This window comes from Zonotrichia leucophrys, chromosome 2 (genome assembly GCF_028769735.1).
Source record: "Zonotrichia leucophrys gambelii isolate GWCS_2022_RI chromosome 2, RI_Zleu_2.0, whole genome shotgun sequence".
In the NCBI taxonomy this organism is placed as follows: Eukaryota; Metazoa; Chordata; class Aves; order Passeriformes; family Passerellidae; genus Zonotrichia; species Zonotrichia leucophrys.
Genome location: NC_088171.1, coordinates 10,479,496 through 10,499,275, shown reverse-complemented (window position 1 = coordinate 10,499,275; position 19,780 = coordinate 10,479,496). Strand labels below are relative to the sequence as shown.

Here is a 19,780-nt window from a genome sequence, read left to right as displayed (position 1 = left end):
CCCTGTCCCGAGGGGGTTCCCTCAGTTTTGAACACGATCCCCTGTCCCGAGGGGGTTCCCTAAGTTTTGAACACGATCCCCTGTCCCCAGTGGGTTTCTAGGGCCGCCTTTCCCCCACCCCGCCCTCAGCGGCGCCGCGCGCGGGAAAGGGCGGCGGCGGCGGCCGAGCTCTCGCGAGACGAGACGGGAGTTGCGCGGCGCGCGCGCAACGTCGGCCGCGGGAGGATTCGAAAAGTGGCGGGTGAGGGAGGGACCGGGCCGGGCGGGGGCTGGCGGTGTCCCGGAGCGTCCCCGAGTGTTCCCAGGTGCCTCGAGCTGCCCATCGGTGTCACCTCCGAGCGGCTCCCGGGGTCCGTGTCTCCTCCAGCGGTGCTGCCGTGCGCTGCGGGCTCTTCTACGCCCGTGTCTACCGGCTTCGCTTCGCTCCCCTGAGGCGGTGCCGCGGTGTTGGAAGCGCGTCCCGCGTGTCCATGAGGCTGCGGCCGCTCTGAGGCTCCCGCGGGTCCGTGAGGCTGCGGCCGCTCTGAGGGAGCCCGAGGTAAGCGGCCCGTCCGGCTCCCGCTGCCTGCCCTGCCGGGGCCTGGCGGAGCCCCCGGCTGGCTCGGGACAGGGCCCAGGAGCGGCCCCCGCCCCGTTCTGTGGTGTGGCTTCACACTCACTGAATGCTGTGTAAGTCGCTTTCCCACCTGGAGAAGCACGTCAGGAGACACCTGGGATGGAGGGAGTGTTTGCGTTAGCGAATAAGGCTCTGGGTGGCCTTGCCCATTTCCCATTTCCATTTCATTTGATAGCCGAGAAAATAGACCATTTTACTACCCCTCAGCGCTTCTGATACAAATAAATAGTGTTGTGGTTGGGAATTATGACTAGCTTAAATAGTGGGTATGTCCTGGAGAATGCATTGTGCTTTTTAAAAATCCAAGTATCCATTAGCAATTTATTCTGCTTTAAGACTTACTGAAAAAAAAAAAAAAAAGACCGAAAAAGAAAGCAAGCCCTGCAGCCTAGTGATGTTGTGAATCCACATGCTGATTCAGATAACTAAAATATGTTGGAGGGGAAAACTACTTTAACTATGTAGTACATAGTACTATGTATAACTACTGTAATGTATAACATATATATATAAATAAAAATGCTATGTATATATCTGATATATGATTTACAGTACATTTACAGTACCTTCTCTAATGTTATGCTTTGGTTATAAAGGAGGGAAGAATTCCAGGATGAAGCGCGAAGCATTTCTGCAAGTTGTGTCTAAAGAGTCAATTGAAGACTTCCTGCGTTACACTCAGAGCCCTGTAAGTGAGCCAGTGTGTACATTTATCACTTCTGGAGTCATAAGTCTGTTCCAGGTGCAGAAATCATGTGACAAAGGGACAGAAACTATTTGTCTGGTACTTGCAGATGGGGATGATTGCTATACAAAATAAGTTCAAATGGCACTTGAAGGAATATTGGCTGAAAAGGTTGTGCAATCTGAAGTATGAATGTTTATAAACCAGATAATTTTCTGATATTTGGTTGTTCTGCATATTGCTGATATTTTCTAATATTTGGTTGTTCTGTTTTTTAAAAATAGAATGTTAGTATTTGTGTAATTCTAAACAAATACTGATCACATGTTGTTGAAGTACTACATTGTTAAATTTCAAACCATGAAAGAGTTTATTGGTATATAATTAATAACAAACATAGCAGAATTGTGTTTCACTAGTATTTGTTCATTCATTTGGTAGTTTGGGCTGTCCACTTGTTCTTTGGTCCATGTTTAATTTTACTTGAATTGTTCTTTCTATCACTGAATGCTTTAGAGAAGGGATAGATTGCTCTTTCTAAATGAAGTGTGGAGAGAACAGGGAGGAACAACCAAACAAATCCCCTGGAATCTTCTGTTAAAAGCTTATTCTCACATTGTGTATATATTGCATGATAACGAGAAATAATAATTTGTATTGAGGTGTTTCCCACTCACCTTCAATCTGTCTGGTGTTAAATATACCTGAGCTCTTCTAAACACCTCTTGCTTGCTGCCATAAATGGTACTGTGAAGTTTGTTTCTTGAGCTTTCTTGTGGGTATTTGCCTGGTAGTACCTGTGGCAGGATAAAGGATCAGTTGCCTCTCTGTGCCCAGAGGCATGAACTGATTTCATGTAGCACCATATTAAACCCACAATCATATTCTGTGTAATAAGCTTACAGAGTTTGTCTCCCAAACATCCTTGAATCTTTCCCTGAGAAATTTGCTATTTCTTTCATTTGTGTGCCTGTGTGTACTTATGGATGATAAATTTATTACCAGACTGCCTTTGCCTAAAGTCTCCTTCCCATTTTTTTTCCAAATCTAACCACTTTAGCAAAAAACTATTCACTTTAGTATTCACTTGCAGTGTTTCCTTTTCAATTGATTTGGTTGTGTTGATTCTGCCATCTGTAATTTATTTTAATGAGCCATGGGCTATTTGGATTAAAAATGGTTGGGGTTTTTTTCATCCTTTTATTTTTCATCACCAATTCACAGGAGTTCTCTTGCAACAGTGTTCAGCTTTTGCCAATATCTCTGGAAACTTTGTCACCAGCTACAATGAGTATATCAATTAAAATTTTCTTCATGCCTTTGTAGCATAAGGGAACATGAATATCCACATGACTTTTTGACTGTCCAAAATACTCCAATTCCTTTAATAATTTCCTTTTGAAACCTGCAGCAATGGAGGATGTGTGACCATGTCTTGTCTTAGTATGAGGATCCTCCTTTTTGGATCTCCCTTGAAAAATCCTTGATTGCTTTTCTGGAGGAGGCTGTGGTTAAATAAATCATCATTAAAGCTTCACTGCTTTCCTTGGTTTTTGTATTATATTTGCTACTTAGTTGGTGCTCTAACCTTAGAGTTTGCCTTTTAGACTCTCTTCAAAGTTCAGTTTTTAGCATCATTTCTTCTTTCAGTGTCTTTTCTACACATGCTCCAACCTCCTTTTACTTCCCCCTTGAATTTTTCTTTCCCGCACTCTCAATGTTGAGATTCATCTGTGTCTTCTAAAATTCCAGGGCTTTGCTAATTTTCCTTCAAGGTTTCTCATCGGCTTTTCATTTTTTCCTTTGTAATGTTTAAAAATGTCATATTGTGGTGCTGTTCATTGAGATCTTCAGCAGGTGCTGTTGGTTTTTTTCCACTAAATCCCTTTCTAATTCAGGAAAATACATAATTTCTTAGGCAGAAAAATCACAGATATGATTATCATTCACTGTCACCCTTTCTTCTCATAGATTTTGGAGTAATTCTGTCTCATATCATCCCAAAGAAAAATCTTAAAGCTCTGATCTTATTATGGATTCATTCTTTCTGTTCAAAACAGTACAATCTTAATATCCTGTCTTTTGGATTTGTTTGAAGCACAGGGCTGCAGAATTCCCTGTGAGGCCTTTGGTTTATTGTATTTGTTTTCAGTTGTAGAATAGAATAGAAATTCTCTTACAAATATGTAACAGGATCTTTCTTCTCAATCCCTTCTGGGAACCTTGTAATACTTAATGCTGCTTCTTTCATTCTTTTCAGTTTTTACCTTCGACTTTTTCTTTTTGATGCCTTGCAGTGTATCTGCAAACTAAAAATAGATTTATTTCAAGATTATGGCTGGTCTCTCTATTTCCTCTGAAGTGTTTTTCATCCAGTAAACCTTCACCCCTGTATTGCAAATTACATCTCAGAAATTGGCTGTTCTTTCTCTTGCCTGGGCCTGCTCTTCCTCATCTTCTCTCTGCATATTCCCTTTCCTAGCAGGTTGCTTACCCTTCCTTGATGCTAACAGACTCCTTGTGTCTCTGAGGTAAATTCCTTTAGCAAAGTTCTTTCTAGGAAATGGTTCAGATCAGCCTGGTGGTGCAGTCCCTACTGGAGAGTGATGGTGCCTTCCCTGTCTGCAGGGCTTCAGCAGGAGCTGTGGGGCCAGCAGGCTCAGGAGCTGGGTTTGGTGAGGGGCTTGAACACATTGCAGTGTGCAGAGCTCTGATTGTGCAGAGCTCAAATTCCTGCTGTTACCAGGCCTGCAAGGGTTTGTCAGGGTGAAGAGAGAGGCGAGAATCTTGACCTCATGTTCAGAAGGCTGCATTTATTATTGTATGATATATATTACATTAAGACTATACTAAAAGGAATAGAGAGAAGTTCTCAGAAGCTAGCTCCACTAAGAATAGAAAAGGAATGAATAACAAAGGTCTGTGTCCAGGCAGAGAGCAAGAACAGCTCTGCTGGGAGTGGTCAGTAAATCCAAACATTCACCCACGACCAATCACAGCTGCCCCTGTTGCATTCCACAGCAGCAGATAACCATTGTTTGCATTTTGTTGCTGAAGCCAGAGCTTCTCAGAAAGAGGAAAAATCCTAAAGAAAGGATTTTTATGAAAAGATGTGTTTTATGAAAACAAGTGTTGTCCCTATGGCTCTGCTGACTGATACAGTTCCAGTCCTTGCCTAAGGATTTTCTTTCAATGGCCATCATCAATTGATACTTAAGGGACCAAAGACATAATCAGGGACTTAAATTCTGTGCAGTTTTGAGCATCTTAGCCAAGGGTATAGAATTGCCATCATTGCTATGAAGGGCTATCAAGACTTCTGTCTTAAGGACAGTGCTCTTGCTTCATGATAAAGAGTCAACTAGCATGAGTTTCTTATGCTATTTAAAAAATATAACTTCTAGAAGGTATTTTACCTCTAACTGCAGAGGAATATAAGTTAATCATTAATGTAAAAACCCAGATTAAATGTAGAAAAGATGATGATGAAGTATAAGCCACTTTGCTGATGTGGGATTGTGTGGTGTCTTCTGACCATTTATAGAAAAATACATGTGATCATTTTGACTTGAATGAGCTACTTCAAGAATTGCCAAGGAAGCAGAAAGAAGTGCTATGGCAGAGACTGACACAGCTGCTGACAGAGAGCTTGATGGAGAACCCTGTGGAAACATGGCACAGGACTGGAGATGATGAGAATGATGATGACATGGAAGTTGAGATAGTTCCAGAAATGGTAAGAATCTTGTAAAATAAAAACATGATGAGTGTTTTGTGTTTTTTTGGGAAATAAAATGAAGTATTTCCATAACATCTGAAAGCATACAAGGGTTATGAAATAAGACCACTTCCAAATATCACCTTCCTGCCCATTTTTTTAAATGACTTAATTTATGCTCATGTTAAGCTGAATTTATGATTGGTCCATGCTCTGAAAGACTAGCTCTTCTGATAATTTAAATTATGAAAGATGTGACTTAGTTTTCTCAGTAGAGTTGAATGGACTTTTTCTGTGTCTTATGTTAGTAAACAAATGTTAATGTTGCACGTGTTAAGTTTAAGTAGCTGGCATATAAGAAATTCACTACCTGATTTTTTTGACTACCTCATTTTATTTGATGAACATCATGAAATCTAGATTCAACTGTGTCTTCCACAAATTTAGAATACATAGAATTCTATGTATTCTAAATTTGTGGAAGGCACAAATTTAGAATTTTCTGTACTGTAGTCTATGTAGCCTTGAGAATACTGGGGGAAAAGGTTGTTTAATTTTGGGGGGAAGAAAAGAAATGCAGTGGGGAAATCATTAGAGAAACCAAGAGCCTTGTAGAAAAATCAGTCATCTGTTCCAAGGTCTGTAGAATCAACACTTGGAGTGAAATTCACCAGATGTACATCTCTGAGTTACACATGACCCTGCTGGTTAGGGCTTTTCAGCTCTGAAATGGATGTGTGTTTGAGTGGGATTGTTGCAGATGAGGATTTTAGTGCAGGAATGGAAACACATGCACAGTCACAGTCTACTAGCTGGAGCTGAAAACCCTTTTTAAACTTTTTGAAATGATGTACTTTGAAATCTATTCTTTACCTCTTATTTGAAAGGTTTTGGATGCCAGTATGCTCGTTTTTCAGAAAGGAAGCATAATAACAATTCAGCTTTGCTCTGTGTTGCTAAGGTTCATTTCTTGTTTGAGTTATTTTCTGAGCCCAAAACAAACTGCAGAAGTGTTTCCTCAGCATTGCTTTCTTTCAGAAACAGACTGTAGCAGTGATCCAAGGAGTGGCAGCTGTTGTTATTGCTTCCATACCTGCCGTGGATGAAAATGTAAACTACAAAGCTCTTGCAGAATGTGTGTTTATCCTAAACGGTGAGTGCTGCTCTGTACAGAGTGCTGCATTTTACAGAGGCTGTTTGATCTGACTGTGAAACAGAATTCACAGGAGAAAAGTTGGTACTGGTTTGAGTTCATATTTATGAGACAAAATTAAGGCAATGTTTACCTATCAGCTGCACAATTTAGAAGTTGGAATGTAAATAGTTTTCTTTCTCCCAGCAGTTCACCCAGTGGAAGGTAACTTTGATTATCCTGTGATTTTTATTACTTTTAAGGGAAACTCAATATTCCATTGTTACTGATACAAAAACTTGGGCCAAAGCTTAGAGTTGCCTAAATACTGCAGTGAGCATGAGCCATGAAAGTGTGTAAGTGTGGCAGGAGCTAACAGGCTGCTGTTTTACAGGAATGACTTGGTTCATTGCAATAAATAATTCTTCCATTACTCTTGTAGGTATCCTTCCTGCATTATCTACATCTGAAAAAAACCTACAGGACGCTATCCAACGTGTGTGTGAAATGTGGTGGGAGAAGGGACTGGAGGGGAAGGAGCAGCTGGGGAAGATTCTGTTTGTCATTCTGCTGAGGAAAAGCCTGAATAAAGCTGCTGTGGTAGGTAGAGGCTGTGTTCAATAATAACTTTCAGGTTATTATTGAATATTTCAAGAGAGATAATCCCTCCAATAAAATACTGCCTTCTCTAGGGCAAATTTTAAAGGTTTTTGGCATCAGTTTCACAAGTGTACTGGATTTTAATTTTTTTTGCATTCCTTTTAATCTTTTCACTCTTTTGTCCAGTTCAATGGCCAAGGTTTTTATTGTAATTAACTTTTTGTCAACTCAGATATTAAGTACTATGTTCAGCTAAGCATAGAAACAGCTTTTGTGGGAAGCTTCATTTTCTCTTGCTTCTTATCTTTTTACAAATAATTTTTCTTTCATTTTTCAAAATGTTTGAGGTGGTTGGTGCATTGTGATACACATTTTTTGCACTAATTCAATGGATATATCCTTATTTCTTTCTACTGTTTTTCCCTGTTAACTGCATGTATTGTATAAAGTTTAAAAAGTGTAACAATGTGGTTTTAACATATTTTGCATGGAATGGCAACTTTTTTTGTTGAGCATTTCTTGAGCATATCTTCATTTGTTGGAAGTCAGAATTTCTGCAGTTACATATATTTTTCCCAGTAATATGATGAAATGAATATTCATAATTTCACAATCTGTAACAATGCATTTCAAGTTCATTATTTAAAATCCTTTCAATGCAGCTTTGCATTACAGCAAAGCTTCTCCAGTCTAATGTGGGCTTCTTATTCCCTGTCAGGGTGCAGATATAGTTCGTGTATGGAATCTACATCAGGCATTACTTTGTTTTGATTATGATTCAGATGAGAGTAATGAAGTCAAAGACTTGTTGCTTCAGTGTTTTATGAGTGTAAAACACATTAAGAAAGAAGAGGTAAGCCAGCTTTTATCTTACTGTGGTTTTGTGCCAGTGAGCTTTGGTTGCTTTTAATAGTTCTGCAGTTTGTCTTTTTTTATAGTACAGTAGGTAGCAACATGAGAGAAATCAGCTCTGACTCCAAGCTATAAATGGTTGATACTGTTTCATTTGGAAAACTTGTTTCTATTCCAGACTAAAGTGTGAAAGTTTATGTCTAAATCTTCAGTTCTTTTATCCTGAGGCAATAAGAATCAAGTGCTTTGCTTCCAGTGCATTTCCCTCGATACTTTAAATCATTCCCTGGTGTAATTCTTTTCTTTTCTTTTATAGCAGTTCTTCTTTTATTCAAGACAAGTTACTGTAGCAAAATAATTTTCCTTTAAATTACTTCATCTAGAAGATTGTGTTGCCATATTCTCTTTTAAAAGTAGCATAAAAAGAACCCAACCTGACAGAAAAATAAGAATTACTTTATTTAACTACATAGATTTCTCTCAGTGAACAGTTGCTGTTTCATTGTTTAGATTTTGCCTGTGCCCCAGAATTGTGGCATCCAAGCCTTTTTTCTGGTTAGGTGACCAGACCACATTACTTTGTCTCTGAAGTTCTATCTCTTCCCTGCATATGTAAAATAGATATATTCCTTTTCCTGTGGAATACATGAACTTCTGTCATAAAATGAGCTCTGAGATTGGTGCATGGTGGCATATGTCATATTAAAAATGGAGACAGCAAAGGAATTAGGTGAAATGGTTGGTAGAGCAGGGTTTGGATACCTGCCACAAAGTTGGTGGGGTTTTGGTTACTTACATATCATATTTTAAGCTGTTTTAGTTTTGACTAAAATAATGATGTGCCAAGGCAATATGAGAGGTGGGAATGGAAGAGGAGAAAATGTGTGTGGAAAGAGGAAAGGCAGGTAAGGCTTTATTGACAGAGTTCACAATTAATTTTGTGTCCTTGGTGTATTTCATTTTAAGCCATTTTTTGCCATCTGGAAAAAGTGTGTACCTGTGTGTGTTCTTTGTCACAGTACTTGAAATGCATTATCTATATTTCATTCTGTATTTTTTTCTGTTTTATTTGAATCCACGGTATTATTTTAATATTTCATCTTCATATAGGCACAGTAAATGATTGGCAATTACATATGTAAAATACATCTGCTGTCTAGGCTTTAGATGTAAATTATTGTAGTTCTTTTTTTCTTCCACATTATGTGAGACTTTTAGTAGAACGTGTTAATTACTACACAGCTTTTCTGAAGGAAGTTTGCACCTTGAATCTTTGAGTGAAAGAGTATAAAACTGAGGTTTTGTTGTGGGATTTTTTTTAAATATTGGGGGGAAAGTAGGCTAAAAATCAGACTCAATAATGTATATTTTTCCTGGCATATTAAAGTGAAAGTTTATGTCTAGTTTATGTCTGCACAAGAATGTGCAGATTTGGCCATGCTTTGCACATTTCGCTTCCCTGCAAGAGATTTTTCTCTTTGCTCTCCCAGGGATTTCTGGTTCTTGCCATTTTGTCACCTTTGCATTATCATAGGCCTGTCTTTTTCTAGGTAGATATAGAGAGCACCTTACTGCTCTCTCTGCTCTGTCTGCTCATTAGTGGTTTAGATCCTGAATTGTGGATTCTTTGCTTTCTGGCTGGAAGCACTGACTGAAAGCAGCAGCTCGCAGCTGGAGCCAAAGGGCTCAGCCTTGGCCAGTGGTGGGGCTGCCTTGGAGCCCACTGGCCTTGGCTCTGTCAGCACAGGGAGAGCTTCTGGCAGCTTCCCACAGAAAGCACCTCTGCAGCCTCCACCTCCAAACCTTGCTGTGCCAGCCCCATACACAAGGCACTTCACATCCTGAAGGATAATAGTTCAGAATAAAAGGAGAACCATAACCCATTCTGGAAAGATCCCAGGACAGGGTTCAGTTAAATTAAGTGTGTGACATAAATTTAGACATCTGTGCAGGAGCATAATCAGTACAGGTCCTGGGAAGGATTTGATTGCTTAAGTGAATGACCCATGCTGCATTAAATGACCTAAGCTGCCTCAGACATCCAGGTGGGGCTGGCACATAAAGCACTGTCACAGATCTCTGCCTTCTGGAAAACCATCTGGGCATGGAAAATTGCTCTGTGTGTAGGGTGTGCCACATTAACCCCAGTCAGCAGAGTCAACAGAACAATTCAGCTCCATAAAACTGTAACTAAACAGCTGATCACATAAAACACTCTTCAGACAATTAACATTTCAGGGACTTAAACATCCAAATTTACATGTCTCAGTTTGTGAGCAGAGATCCAACTTCGCTATATGAACTTCCAGTACTTATCCAGAATGGATAAGTAAAAATGGATTTTTGTAGCTCTGCAGACGGGAGATTGAAAGTGTCCAAAGCATTTTCCTGTTGCTGTGAGGCCATTGGACCTCAGTTGCAAGTCCTGTTGTTTGGGATTTGCGTGCTGTGGGAGTTCAGTTGCAGTGGTAACACACCTCATGTATGTTCTCTAATTTCCCTTCCTGGTTCATTTCACTAATGATAGATTTCTTGCAGCCATAAGAAACCAACCAACACTCCCCCAGTATCTCTGCTGGACATTTTTTTGCATCCTGTATAGCTTCTAAAATGCATGTAATAATACCAAGTATCAACATGATGTATGAATTGCTTTGAGTTGAAAGTGAGCTTCTGTGTATCAGGCCTAATACTCCCTTTAATGCCTGCAAACTTGTTCTACAGTCCCTAAGAAAAGTAATCCTGGATTTTCAGAGTACATATCCCAGAGCACAGTACCACAGTAGCTTAAGCTGCTATAACTCCAGGTTGCAATGATCCTGTGTTGCCATGGAATAGCATTCCTCTTTTCCTTTTCACAGGGTAATGTTCAAGCAGCAGTATTGTGGGTTGATTGGATTGAAGGAGGTAGCTGTTTTCTCCTAGTAAGATTATTTTTCAGACAGATTAACTGTCTGGAATGGTTCATCATATGCAAGACTGAAGGAAGGGAAGAGTCAGGAATGCAGTGTATCTGTTCTAAATCAGATTAAACCAATAGAGAACTGCACATTTATTACACCTCATGGCAAGAACAGGGAGTTCAGTGTTTCTGCCTTCCCAGGCTGTGCTGTTTAACATACAGTAATATTTCTCAGAGGCTTATCATTAGTGGAGTGATCCTCTGAATTTCTCTCTCTGTGATTTATATGAAAACATTCTTGTTCAGATGGGGTTTCCAGTCAAACAGCTGCAGTGCAGGTTCCTGTGTTTTCACGGTGGGTCTCTTGTGCTCTTTCCTTGCTCACCTTCTCTGTGTGTACAGAACAGAGTCATGTGCTCTGTGTCCACCAGCACAGCAGCACCAGACACCCAGCACTGATACTGCATTAGTCCCAAAGATGACAGGTCACAGTCTCATTCTCCTATCACCAGGTTATCTCTCACAATAATGAGAATGTTGTTACCAGTAATTATTGCAGATCCATTCATCACAAGCAGCAGATTAAGCTAGAGGCACTTATCATTTTCAGGAGCAGGCTCAATCTTTTGAAACCTAAGGCTAAAAAGAATTGGTTGAAAGCTATTTTTTTGGCTTTTTGTCATCTGTTTTGCTGCTGGGGTTGTAGAAGATGAGATGAGTTTGAGTTTGTCCTCATCCTTGCCTTGTTGAGGAAAGAACTGAAGGTCAAAACTCCCTTGACCTTTTGTTTTGTCAGGGATGTTGATGTGTGACATGCCAAGTGGGACTCCTCTGTGTTTATAGAAACAACCCTCGTTGAGTTGGGAAGGTTTCCACCAGACCTGAAGCCAAAAATCTTGACATTGTATTTAGCCATTAGGTCTTGATTTCTATGAGCTTCTGAGTTCTTCACCCAAAGGCATTTCAGCTATCAATTCACTACAGGGCAGTTTCTGACTGTGTGTCTGGCATTCAATTTTCTGTGTTTGGTCTTAGGTGTGAACACAATTCTTGGCCCAGCTCTCAATGGAAGTGCCTCTGAACCTCTGCTGTTTATTCAGTGACCCTTTTGCACTTCTGTCAATGTGCTCTTTACTATTGCCCTTCCTTTATTAATATTCCTAATTGATTTGTTGCTAGAAAGCTGAGAGATACAAAGGACCCTTACAACTGACTCACCCTTATGTGTGATCAGACATTTTGGACTCTTACCTTCACCTGTAAGCTAAGTCAGAGTCAAGCTGCCTGTACAGATACTGTATAAGGCTTCAATTCCTTGGGCAGATTTTGCTGATTCTGGGAGATCATTGGCTTATTTCCTTCATCCACAGCCTTTTGTTACAAAATCCTATTGCTCATCAGATTTGTCATCATTGTTCCTGACTTGTTAAAATGAAAGAAAACTAATTTGGGAAAAATAGTTTCTGTTTTCATGAATGAAAGCAGCTCCAGGAGGTTCACAACATTGCCTTTCATGTGGCAGGAGGAAAGGAATTGTCCTTGCTGATCAGAACATTGAATTTCCTCAGTGGCCCAGCTGTTCTCTGTGGCTTTGTTAAAATTGTTTCTGCATGCAGTACTGGTAGAGTTGTGGTGTTTTATTTATGCCTTCAGCATCATTTCAGTGTCACCCCAGGATGATTTTGGGCTATTGGCACTTGGCAGAGCTCAGGGCTGCAGCCTCCATGGGGTGCTGACTGCACAGTGTGCTGCCATTCTGGAATGCTGCTCAATTGAAGGCACACCAAACCAGAAAGGACATGGAAAGAGTGGAGGCAGATATATGATCCATGTGTTCATTTGTTCTGTGTTCTTTCTACACTATGAATAAAAGGAGTGCATGAATTCTGTTTAATAATTAAGAATCTTAAATAGTTTTTTTCCATTTCACCTATGCATTTCAAAATTAAAGATGTAATTTCCTTTGTATTTACTGATTTTTGAGGTAGCTCTTAAATTGCATATTCTTCTGACCTTTGAGTTCTCTCTTTTTTCCTCTTTTCCCTCCCCACAGGGAAGAAGACTCTTGAGTTTTTTGTTCACCTGGAATGTAAACTTCATTAAAATGATACATGGAACTGTTAAAAACCAATTACAGTTCTTTCCAAGGTATGCATCCCAGTAAGAGCACTTCATTAGTAAGAGCTTGTCTAAAATCTTGTTTATCTCACTCTAAAAATACCTAGTGTATTGAAAAAATGTATCAATAACCAGAAACCCACAAATCTTCTGAATATTACTGCTATATTGTTTCAGCAACTTCATTTCATAGGAGCTCAGACGTGCCTGGTGTACAGTTATAGGAGCAGTAAATGTTTATTTGCCATTAGCTAATGCAAATGACTTTGGATAGAAATTGGACTGCATTATTTGCAGTGCTTCTGTGAGGGTTGCAGCTCCATTTCTCCTTTGGTAGGGTGTTCCTATTTTTTCCTACAAGTCCTCTCTAATTGAATTTTCTAGGTTTCTATATAAGGCATTCTAATAAGAAGTGACTTGCAGGATAAATCATAGCCTGAGAACTTGGCTGATGGATGAGAAATATGGAGATTTTTTTTCCTTTGATTATTCAGTGAAGTATTGCTGAAGTAATTCTGTCTATTAAAATCAGAGGCTTTCTAATGCTTTCATGTAGATTATTATATTCCTGTACATGTCTATAAAGAATTCCAGGCATTCTTCATGACATAACTGGTAAAGTATCTCTCTGAATGTTTTGACTCTTCCCACCATAGGAGATATTTCAAGTATCATGTAATAGTGCTTGTGTTCATTAAGAGTTAACTTGGTAGTTATGGGTGTAGACTTGAAAAAGAGATTTTCTTCTAAAAACCAATTTGATGCACAGAATTAAGAAGAATATTGGTTCTTATACAAAACTTCATGTTTCACCTTTATGAATTGTACATAGATGTGGTTAGTATGCTTTCCTGACAGTGTTTCCTATATGTTAATACAGATCCTTGGTGGAATGCATTTCAGAAGTTTACTTCAGGGCCTGGAAGAAGATGTCAGGAGAATTCACAGAGGTAACACTATGCTTGAAATTTCTTTTGGATAGTTTTGAATTTCAGGGTGGGAAAGACTCATGACTTTCCACCACAGGGAGGTTCCTTTAACAAGCCTTAAAGAATTATTTCCCTAGGGAAAGGGCCCCTTCAGCACTGTCAAGGAGTAACTATTATGTCCTGCTTTGAATGTTTTCCCACTGAGATCAGCTTGGCTGCAGTAAAACACCTTTAATTCTGCTGCTGAGATATTGGTTCACACAAATATGCATATGCACAATGTTTTTCATAAACATGCCTGTTAACTGAATTACTGAAGCTTTCATTCAGCATGTGCAAATCTGTATAGTTGATAGCTCAGGTATTTATCTAGTTTTTGTGGATTTCCATGGAAATTATTAACAGCATAATTACAGATCACAACAATGCTAGAGCAAAATTTCAGATACCAAAGTACTTTTGCTTACCCTTCTTTTAGCTTCTGACAATTGGATTAATTCTAGATTCTAAAATTTTGATAATCAGTTGAGGCAGACTGAGGCCCCCAGCATGGAAAACTTTGGGCAAGGCAGAAGCCAAGTAAGAAATGATAGCAGGTACTATTTTCAGTTGCTTGTTTTAGGGAAAATATAGTTGCTGAACAGCTCCAGTACTTATTCTTGTTTTATTGTGTTAACAGGAGCATGTGTGTGTTTTACTGTAGGTACTTGAATATAACTGCATTCAGGATTTCATGCATCATGGAATTCATCTTCCCAGAAGTTCTTCTGTTCATTCCAAAGTTAGAGAGGTAAGTTCCAGGAAGCATGACATGAACTAGTAGCATCAAAATGAGATCAGTTGCTACAAAGTAGAAAATTTCCTTTTCATACTAAAATACCATAGCAGGTGTGGCTGGGATGGAAATACTTTCATTAACAGAGGGCTGTGTTTGGGGTGTGTTGGTGGCACAGCAATGTTCTGGCTGCTGCTGAGCAGTGCCTGTGTGCTCTCAGGGCTTTCTCCTCCCCACGTTTTCCCTTGGGAGTGGGCTGGGCATGAGCAAGGACTTGGGAGGTCACAGCTGAGACAGCTGACCCAAACTGACCAGGAGGATATTGCATGGTACACAACCATCATTCCCTCAGCAAACAGGGAAAGTGAGTTTTGGGGAGGCAGCCATTGCTGGAATGCTGGCTCAGTATTGATCTGCTTGTGGCAGGTGAAGAGTGGTTGCATTTGCATCCCTCCTTTGGGGAGTTTTTTGGTCCTCTTTGCTTCATTTATTAAACTGTCCTTATCTTGACCCATGAACTTGCTTTTCTCTTCCAATTCTTTTTCTTCCCCACTGAGCAGGGAGTGTGTGTCACAGACATTTTTTCATAAAAATCCTCTCTTTTAGGATTTGTCCTTTCTGGGAAGCTGAGGCCCCAGAAGAAAAATGTAAACAATATTTATCTGCTGCTGTGGAATGCAATAGGTGCACCTGTGATTGGCTCATGTTCCATGTTTACAATTAAGGGCCAATCACAGGTCCAAGCTCTGGAACAGATTCACAGAGAACTCTTGTCTTTAGATTCTGTTCTATTCTTAGCTTAGCAGCTTCTGCAACTTTTCTCTCTATTCCTTTTAGTATAGTCATAATGTATTATATGTCATAAATTAATAAATCCAGCCTTCTGATCATGAAGCAAGATTCTCATCTATATCTCTCACCCTGAGGAACCCTCACAAGTTGCTGCAGTAAGTGTGTGCATGGCTGTGGGTGTTCAGCTGGTGACTAGGCCCAACCCACCACAAATACTTAAAAAATAGCATATTCTGAGAAATAATGTTAGAATAAATTATAAGAGGAACCTGCTTATAGTTTTGCACCAGATTTGTCTTTGCTGCTCAGAAGTAGAAGGGGATTTTCCAGTGTCAGGAATAGGTTTTGCTGTCTGTTGTCTAAGCTTTCTGTACCTGTAGGATTGACCTTTCCATGATGATCTCAGGGATGAACAGTCATAACCTTCTTGAGGCAAACTTAGTGATGGGTCTGAAATGAAGCTTGGCTTTTTTCTTTTTGTTGTGTGTAGGGGATTTATATGGGTTTATAGGGACAAGCTTTGATTCCAGTTGTCTGTCTGTGGCTTTCAGTCATGAGCAGAGCATTTGAAGCAGAATGAGAAGTGCACAAGCCTCTTTAAGACATTTGTATTTGATCAATGCCCCTTCCCCTCCCATGCTTGCTCCAAATCCCCAGACTCTGGAGTGTATGCTGTGTGCAATATTCAGCTTGACATAGCAGTGTACAATGCTAGAGTGGGTTTTTGTTTGTTTTGGTTTGGAGTTTTTAGGGTTGGCTTTTTGGGGGTTTGTCCTGTTTTGCTTTCTCATAGCTATAGGATTTCCTTGTCCTGTGATTCCTGATGGATGGAGCAGGCTTCTGACAGGGCATTTCATGTTTTTCAGACTGTGGGGTTTATGATCTTGAAAGAGGACAGTGAATAAATATGTCTCTGGGCTGCAGGAGGAGTAGGTCTTGGAATAAACTTGAACTGACCACTAGAGAGAGGGTCAGCTTCTTTTCAAATTTTGTGTAATCTTGTATTCTGTTTTCCAAGATCTTCAGGGAATGATCAGTGCTGTATTGATCAAGGCCAGAAATGTTCAGAGGATCATCCCATCTCACTTTCTGATTAATTACCAACCTTAGAACACAGCTCAAACTGCTCAGTGTTTCAAAGTGGAGGAATTCTTCATATCAAGTTACATTATGTCCTTTCTCATATTCTGCTCTGGTCTTCCACTTTCTTTTCTGTATAATTCAGATACAGAAAATAACAGGATTTTTAGCTAATTAAACACAGTTTAGAGTCCCAGAGAGTGCTGATACTTGCTTTTCATCAATGCATAAAAAATGTATTAGGTTTGTGCATGTGTATTTGGGTAACTCCACTTACCAGATAAGTTCCTTTGTTCTTAACAGAGAAAAAGCTTATTTATCTGTAGTTCATAATTTCATGGTTTCAAAGTATTTGTGCCAGTAACTTTAAAAATTATTTTTTATAGTAACAAAAACAAGGTGTTGGTGTGCAATTCTGTAGCCATGTTTTTTTTCTTAGTTGTAGATCTTTATATAAACTTAATGACTCTATAAAATTATAAAATATTATATTTATTAGATTGTTTTAAATGAAATATTTTTGAGACTTCCTAATAAGATACAGGGTCAATTAGCATGTTTAGGTTTATCATTTTCATAGTATGAAAGCTCTGGTCTTACATATTTATGAAATGCATCAACTCCTTACCACATCCTGAATGTAGAATGTTAAAATGGCCTTGGGGCCTGTTTTATTTGTTTTTTCTCAGATGCTGAGTTATTTTCATAGACAAAGTAAAGTCCGTCAAGGAGTTGAAGAAATGCTCTATAGATTGTATCAGCCCATCCTCTGGAGAGCACTAAAGGTAATTGTCTTTTTCAGAAAATACAAATGTCTTTCTCCAGCTATTAAATTTTGGGTTCCTTCCACATCTTCTGTTTTTATTATTTGCTTTTAAAATGGATGGCCACAAAAACCAAGATGTAGCTGAGCAACTTTTTAAGTTGTAATTAGACATAGCATGCACAATAATGTTCTAATTTGTTAATATCATTTACTTGTAAAATCCACTTTTGTTTACAGGTACCTAGAGTGCTTTCCAGGATTGCAGTTGGCATTCTTATCTTCTCAGTCTGAAAATTCTGTGTAATCTTGTATTATCTTCTCCAAGATCTTCAGGGAATTATCAGAGTTTTATTCATCAAAGCCAGAAGTGTTCCTAGGATGGTTTAGTCTCACCTGTTGATTAACTACCAGCCTGAGAGTACATCTGAATGAATTTATTGGAGTATTAATTTAGGAAAACTTTTATTCTAGTTGGATTGTATGGACAGACATTAATGGTATGGATGTGCACTCAGAATGAAATTTCTTATTTGTAGTTCTCTCATGGTGTGTGTGTCCTTCTGTGGATTGCATGCATGGACTAAAGGGGGCCCACTGCAGTTTGTCTGCTCAGTTACACTCTGTGATCAAGAGGAGCCAAGCTTCCTTCTTTGTGACAGCTTTTGTTTTGTCTGAATATATGAAATCCCTCTTTGTGAGAGTGTACACATACAACCAAGTTAATTTCTGGCAAACATTTGCAATTTCATTTACTGGTTGGTCATAAGCATCTTCTCTAGACGTGAGAAAGGCATTTGAAATTCTCAAAGATGAAAGTATTTACTATTAACTTCAAAAGTTGTTTATAATGGATTTTATGAGTTGCAGGAAAGAGTTGAGAGCTGTTTGGTTTCAAAAGAACCCTGTGGTAGAGGTGGCAATATGAAAAGTCATTGCTAGGCCAGTATCTTGTTTGGTCTTACATTAAATCTTGGATCCCATCCTTTTAGAATTTATATAAACAAGAACCCTCTGGATGAAACATTTATTTCCCAATGCCAGAGCATGATGGCTACAAAGCATGGCTTCCTGTAATTTCTCCATTGCTGTCTCTAAAAAGAACAGAGGTTTTAACTGGTTTTTGGTAAGTTAACAAAATACACTGTTCCATTCTTAAGGGAGTTGGTGCCCATCAGTGAAGGGTTGTAGTCACTTGCCAAAGGCCAGGACTCAGATGTGAGACTAGACTGCTTTTTGGAGGAAGATTCTGTCAAACCTTATGAAATCTGCATGCATTAATTTGGAGGAATGTAACAGAAGGTTTGTGATCTGGAAAAAAAAGGGTTGCTGATTGATTTGCAGCAGGACAATGGGAGAATTCCAGATTCCACAAGTAACTGAAATTTTTAACAGCTGTTATTCATAATTTTCACATCACTAATGGTTCCAAGGCTGGAACAAAGCATGTAATACTGCATGAAGTGTTTGGTGGTTTGAACTGCTGCTGTGACTCAGAATCACCAGCAGTTTAAAATACAGAGCTAAGAAGGGAAGCTTATAACTGTTCTTATAACTGTTATGGATTCTCCTCCAAAGCTTGAAGTGTCAGTTTAATTTTAGATAACTAGTTTGATGCTCCTTTTTTAGCCAAATCCCTAATTTAATATAGAGAAGAACAAATTCTGTTCTAGAACACTGCTTATGAAACAGAAAGGACACACAAGGCCTGTTCACTCCTTCTTACAGAGAGCAAAAATACTTCAGTTGTAAGAACACAGCGAGTTCCAGAACTGTGGGTGCTGAAACTACTTGATTTCATCTCTGAAATCTTTAAATTGAGAATGCACATTTTGTAATGCAGTTCTCTGGTTTTTCTTCAATTGCTTGTTTTGCAAGTAATTAGATTGCACAAGGTTCTGTTGGGGCTTTTACCAGCACATTTTTATAAGCCTTTATGCAACTCTTAAGTTTTTATAATATAAGCCCATATGTAACTTCTTCATCATTTTTTCGTGTTCTTATTATGAAAAGCAAGAGTCATACAAACATAAAAGAGATGTGCAGTGATTGGTTGTTAGTATGAGAAGATATATGGGTATAAAAACACAATTATTTAGTGTAAGTAGTGATTAAGCTATTTCTTATCAAGCTGAAAAAGTCAAGAACCACTCCTCCAGGAATTCAAGCTGTTGAAGGAAGTGACTCCTTTAAAGTGTTTGGTTGTCTTTTTTAATATTTTTTTTAACATCTCACACATTTAAACTAAGATGTCCTGGGAAAGCAGTGTTTTAAATAATTTGAAGTTAATTTCAGAATCTGTAAGACCAGTTAAAGTTTAAAAGAAAGCTGTGAAAATTAACTGAAGAAAAAAGTAAATTATGGTTTTAAAAGGTTCTGGAAGTTCCTCAGAATAGTAAAAACATAATGGTAAAAGAAATATTAGTTATTTAAATTGCTGCAGGCTCTGGCATGGAAAAGTCAGTGTGGATTAAAACAGACCATGAATTTAAACTCTTAGGTTCTACCTCTGTGCAGACATTGTACAAGCCTGAATATGCAAATACATGTGGGATAAATTCCAGTTCATTAAAGGCAGGAATTTGAACTGTGGGTACTCAGTTCAGAATTAAAAGTGAGCTTAATAGAATTCAGTGTAATGCACTTAAAAAGTTTATGGAAATTAACTTACTGGAATGGGTATGGTAGACAAGGTCTAGGTTATTGCACAAAACCACATTTGAATTAATTTTCACATGCAATGTTAGTGCAGAAGAGCTATTTCACCCTGAATTCACATATTATCTTGTTATGTGTTAATTCTTAAATATAGACAGGC

At 38.9% G+C, this 19,780-nt stretch overlaps 1 protein-coding gene across 4 annotated transcripts in view; it reads left to right on the top strand.

Annotated features, from left to right (window-relative positions):
- Positions 1–260: 260 nt before the first annotated feature.
- NCAPG2 (non-SMC condensin II complex subunit G2) overlaps positions 261–19,780 on the top strand; it is a 47,025-nt gene continuing 27,505 nt past the window's right edge. Inside the window, exons 1-10 of one of the 4 annotated variants that reach the window (XM_064703908.1) lie at positions 261–538; positions 1,213–1,304; positions 4,846–5,037; positions 6,064–6,172; positions 6,594–6,751; positions 7,470–7,604; positions 12,559–12,653; positions 13,504–13,573; positions 14,256–14,342; positions 16,889–16,984. In XM_064703908.1, coding sequence (XP_064559978.1) covers positions 1,230–1,304; positions 4,846–5,037; positions 6,064–6,172; positions 6,594–6,751; positions 7,470–7,604; positions 12,559–12,653; positions 13,504–13,573; positions 14,256–14,342; positions 16,889–16,984 — 1,017 coding nt within the window. In that variant the 5' untranslated portion in view covers positions 261–538; positions 1,213–1,229. Of the gene's footprint in view, positions 539–1,212; positions 1,305–3,770; positions 3,833–4,474; positions 4,579–4,845; positions 5,038–6,057; positions 6,173–6,593; positions 6,752–7,469; positions 7,605–12,558; positions 12,654–13,503; positions 13,574–14,255; positions 14,343–16,888; positions 16,985–19,780 lie in introns of those variants that run through there. The other 3 variants (XM_064703907.1, XM_064703910.1, XM_064703909.1) reach the window with 3 other exon arrangements.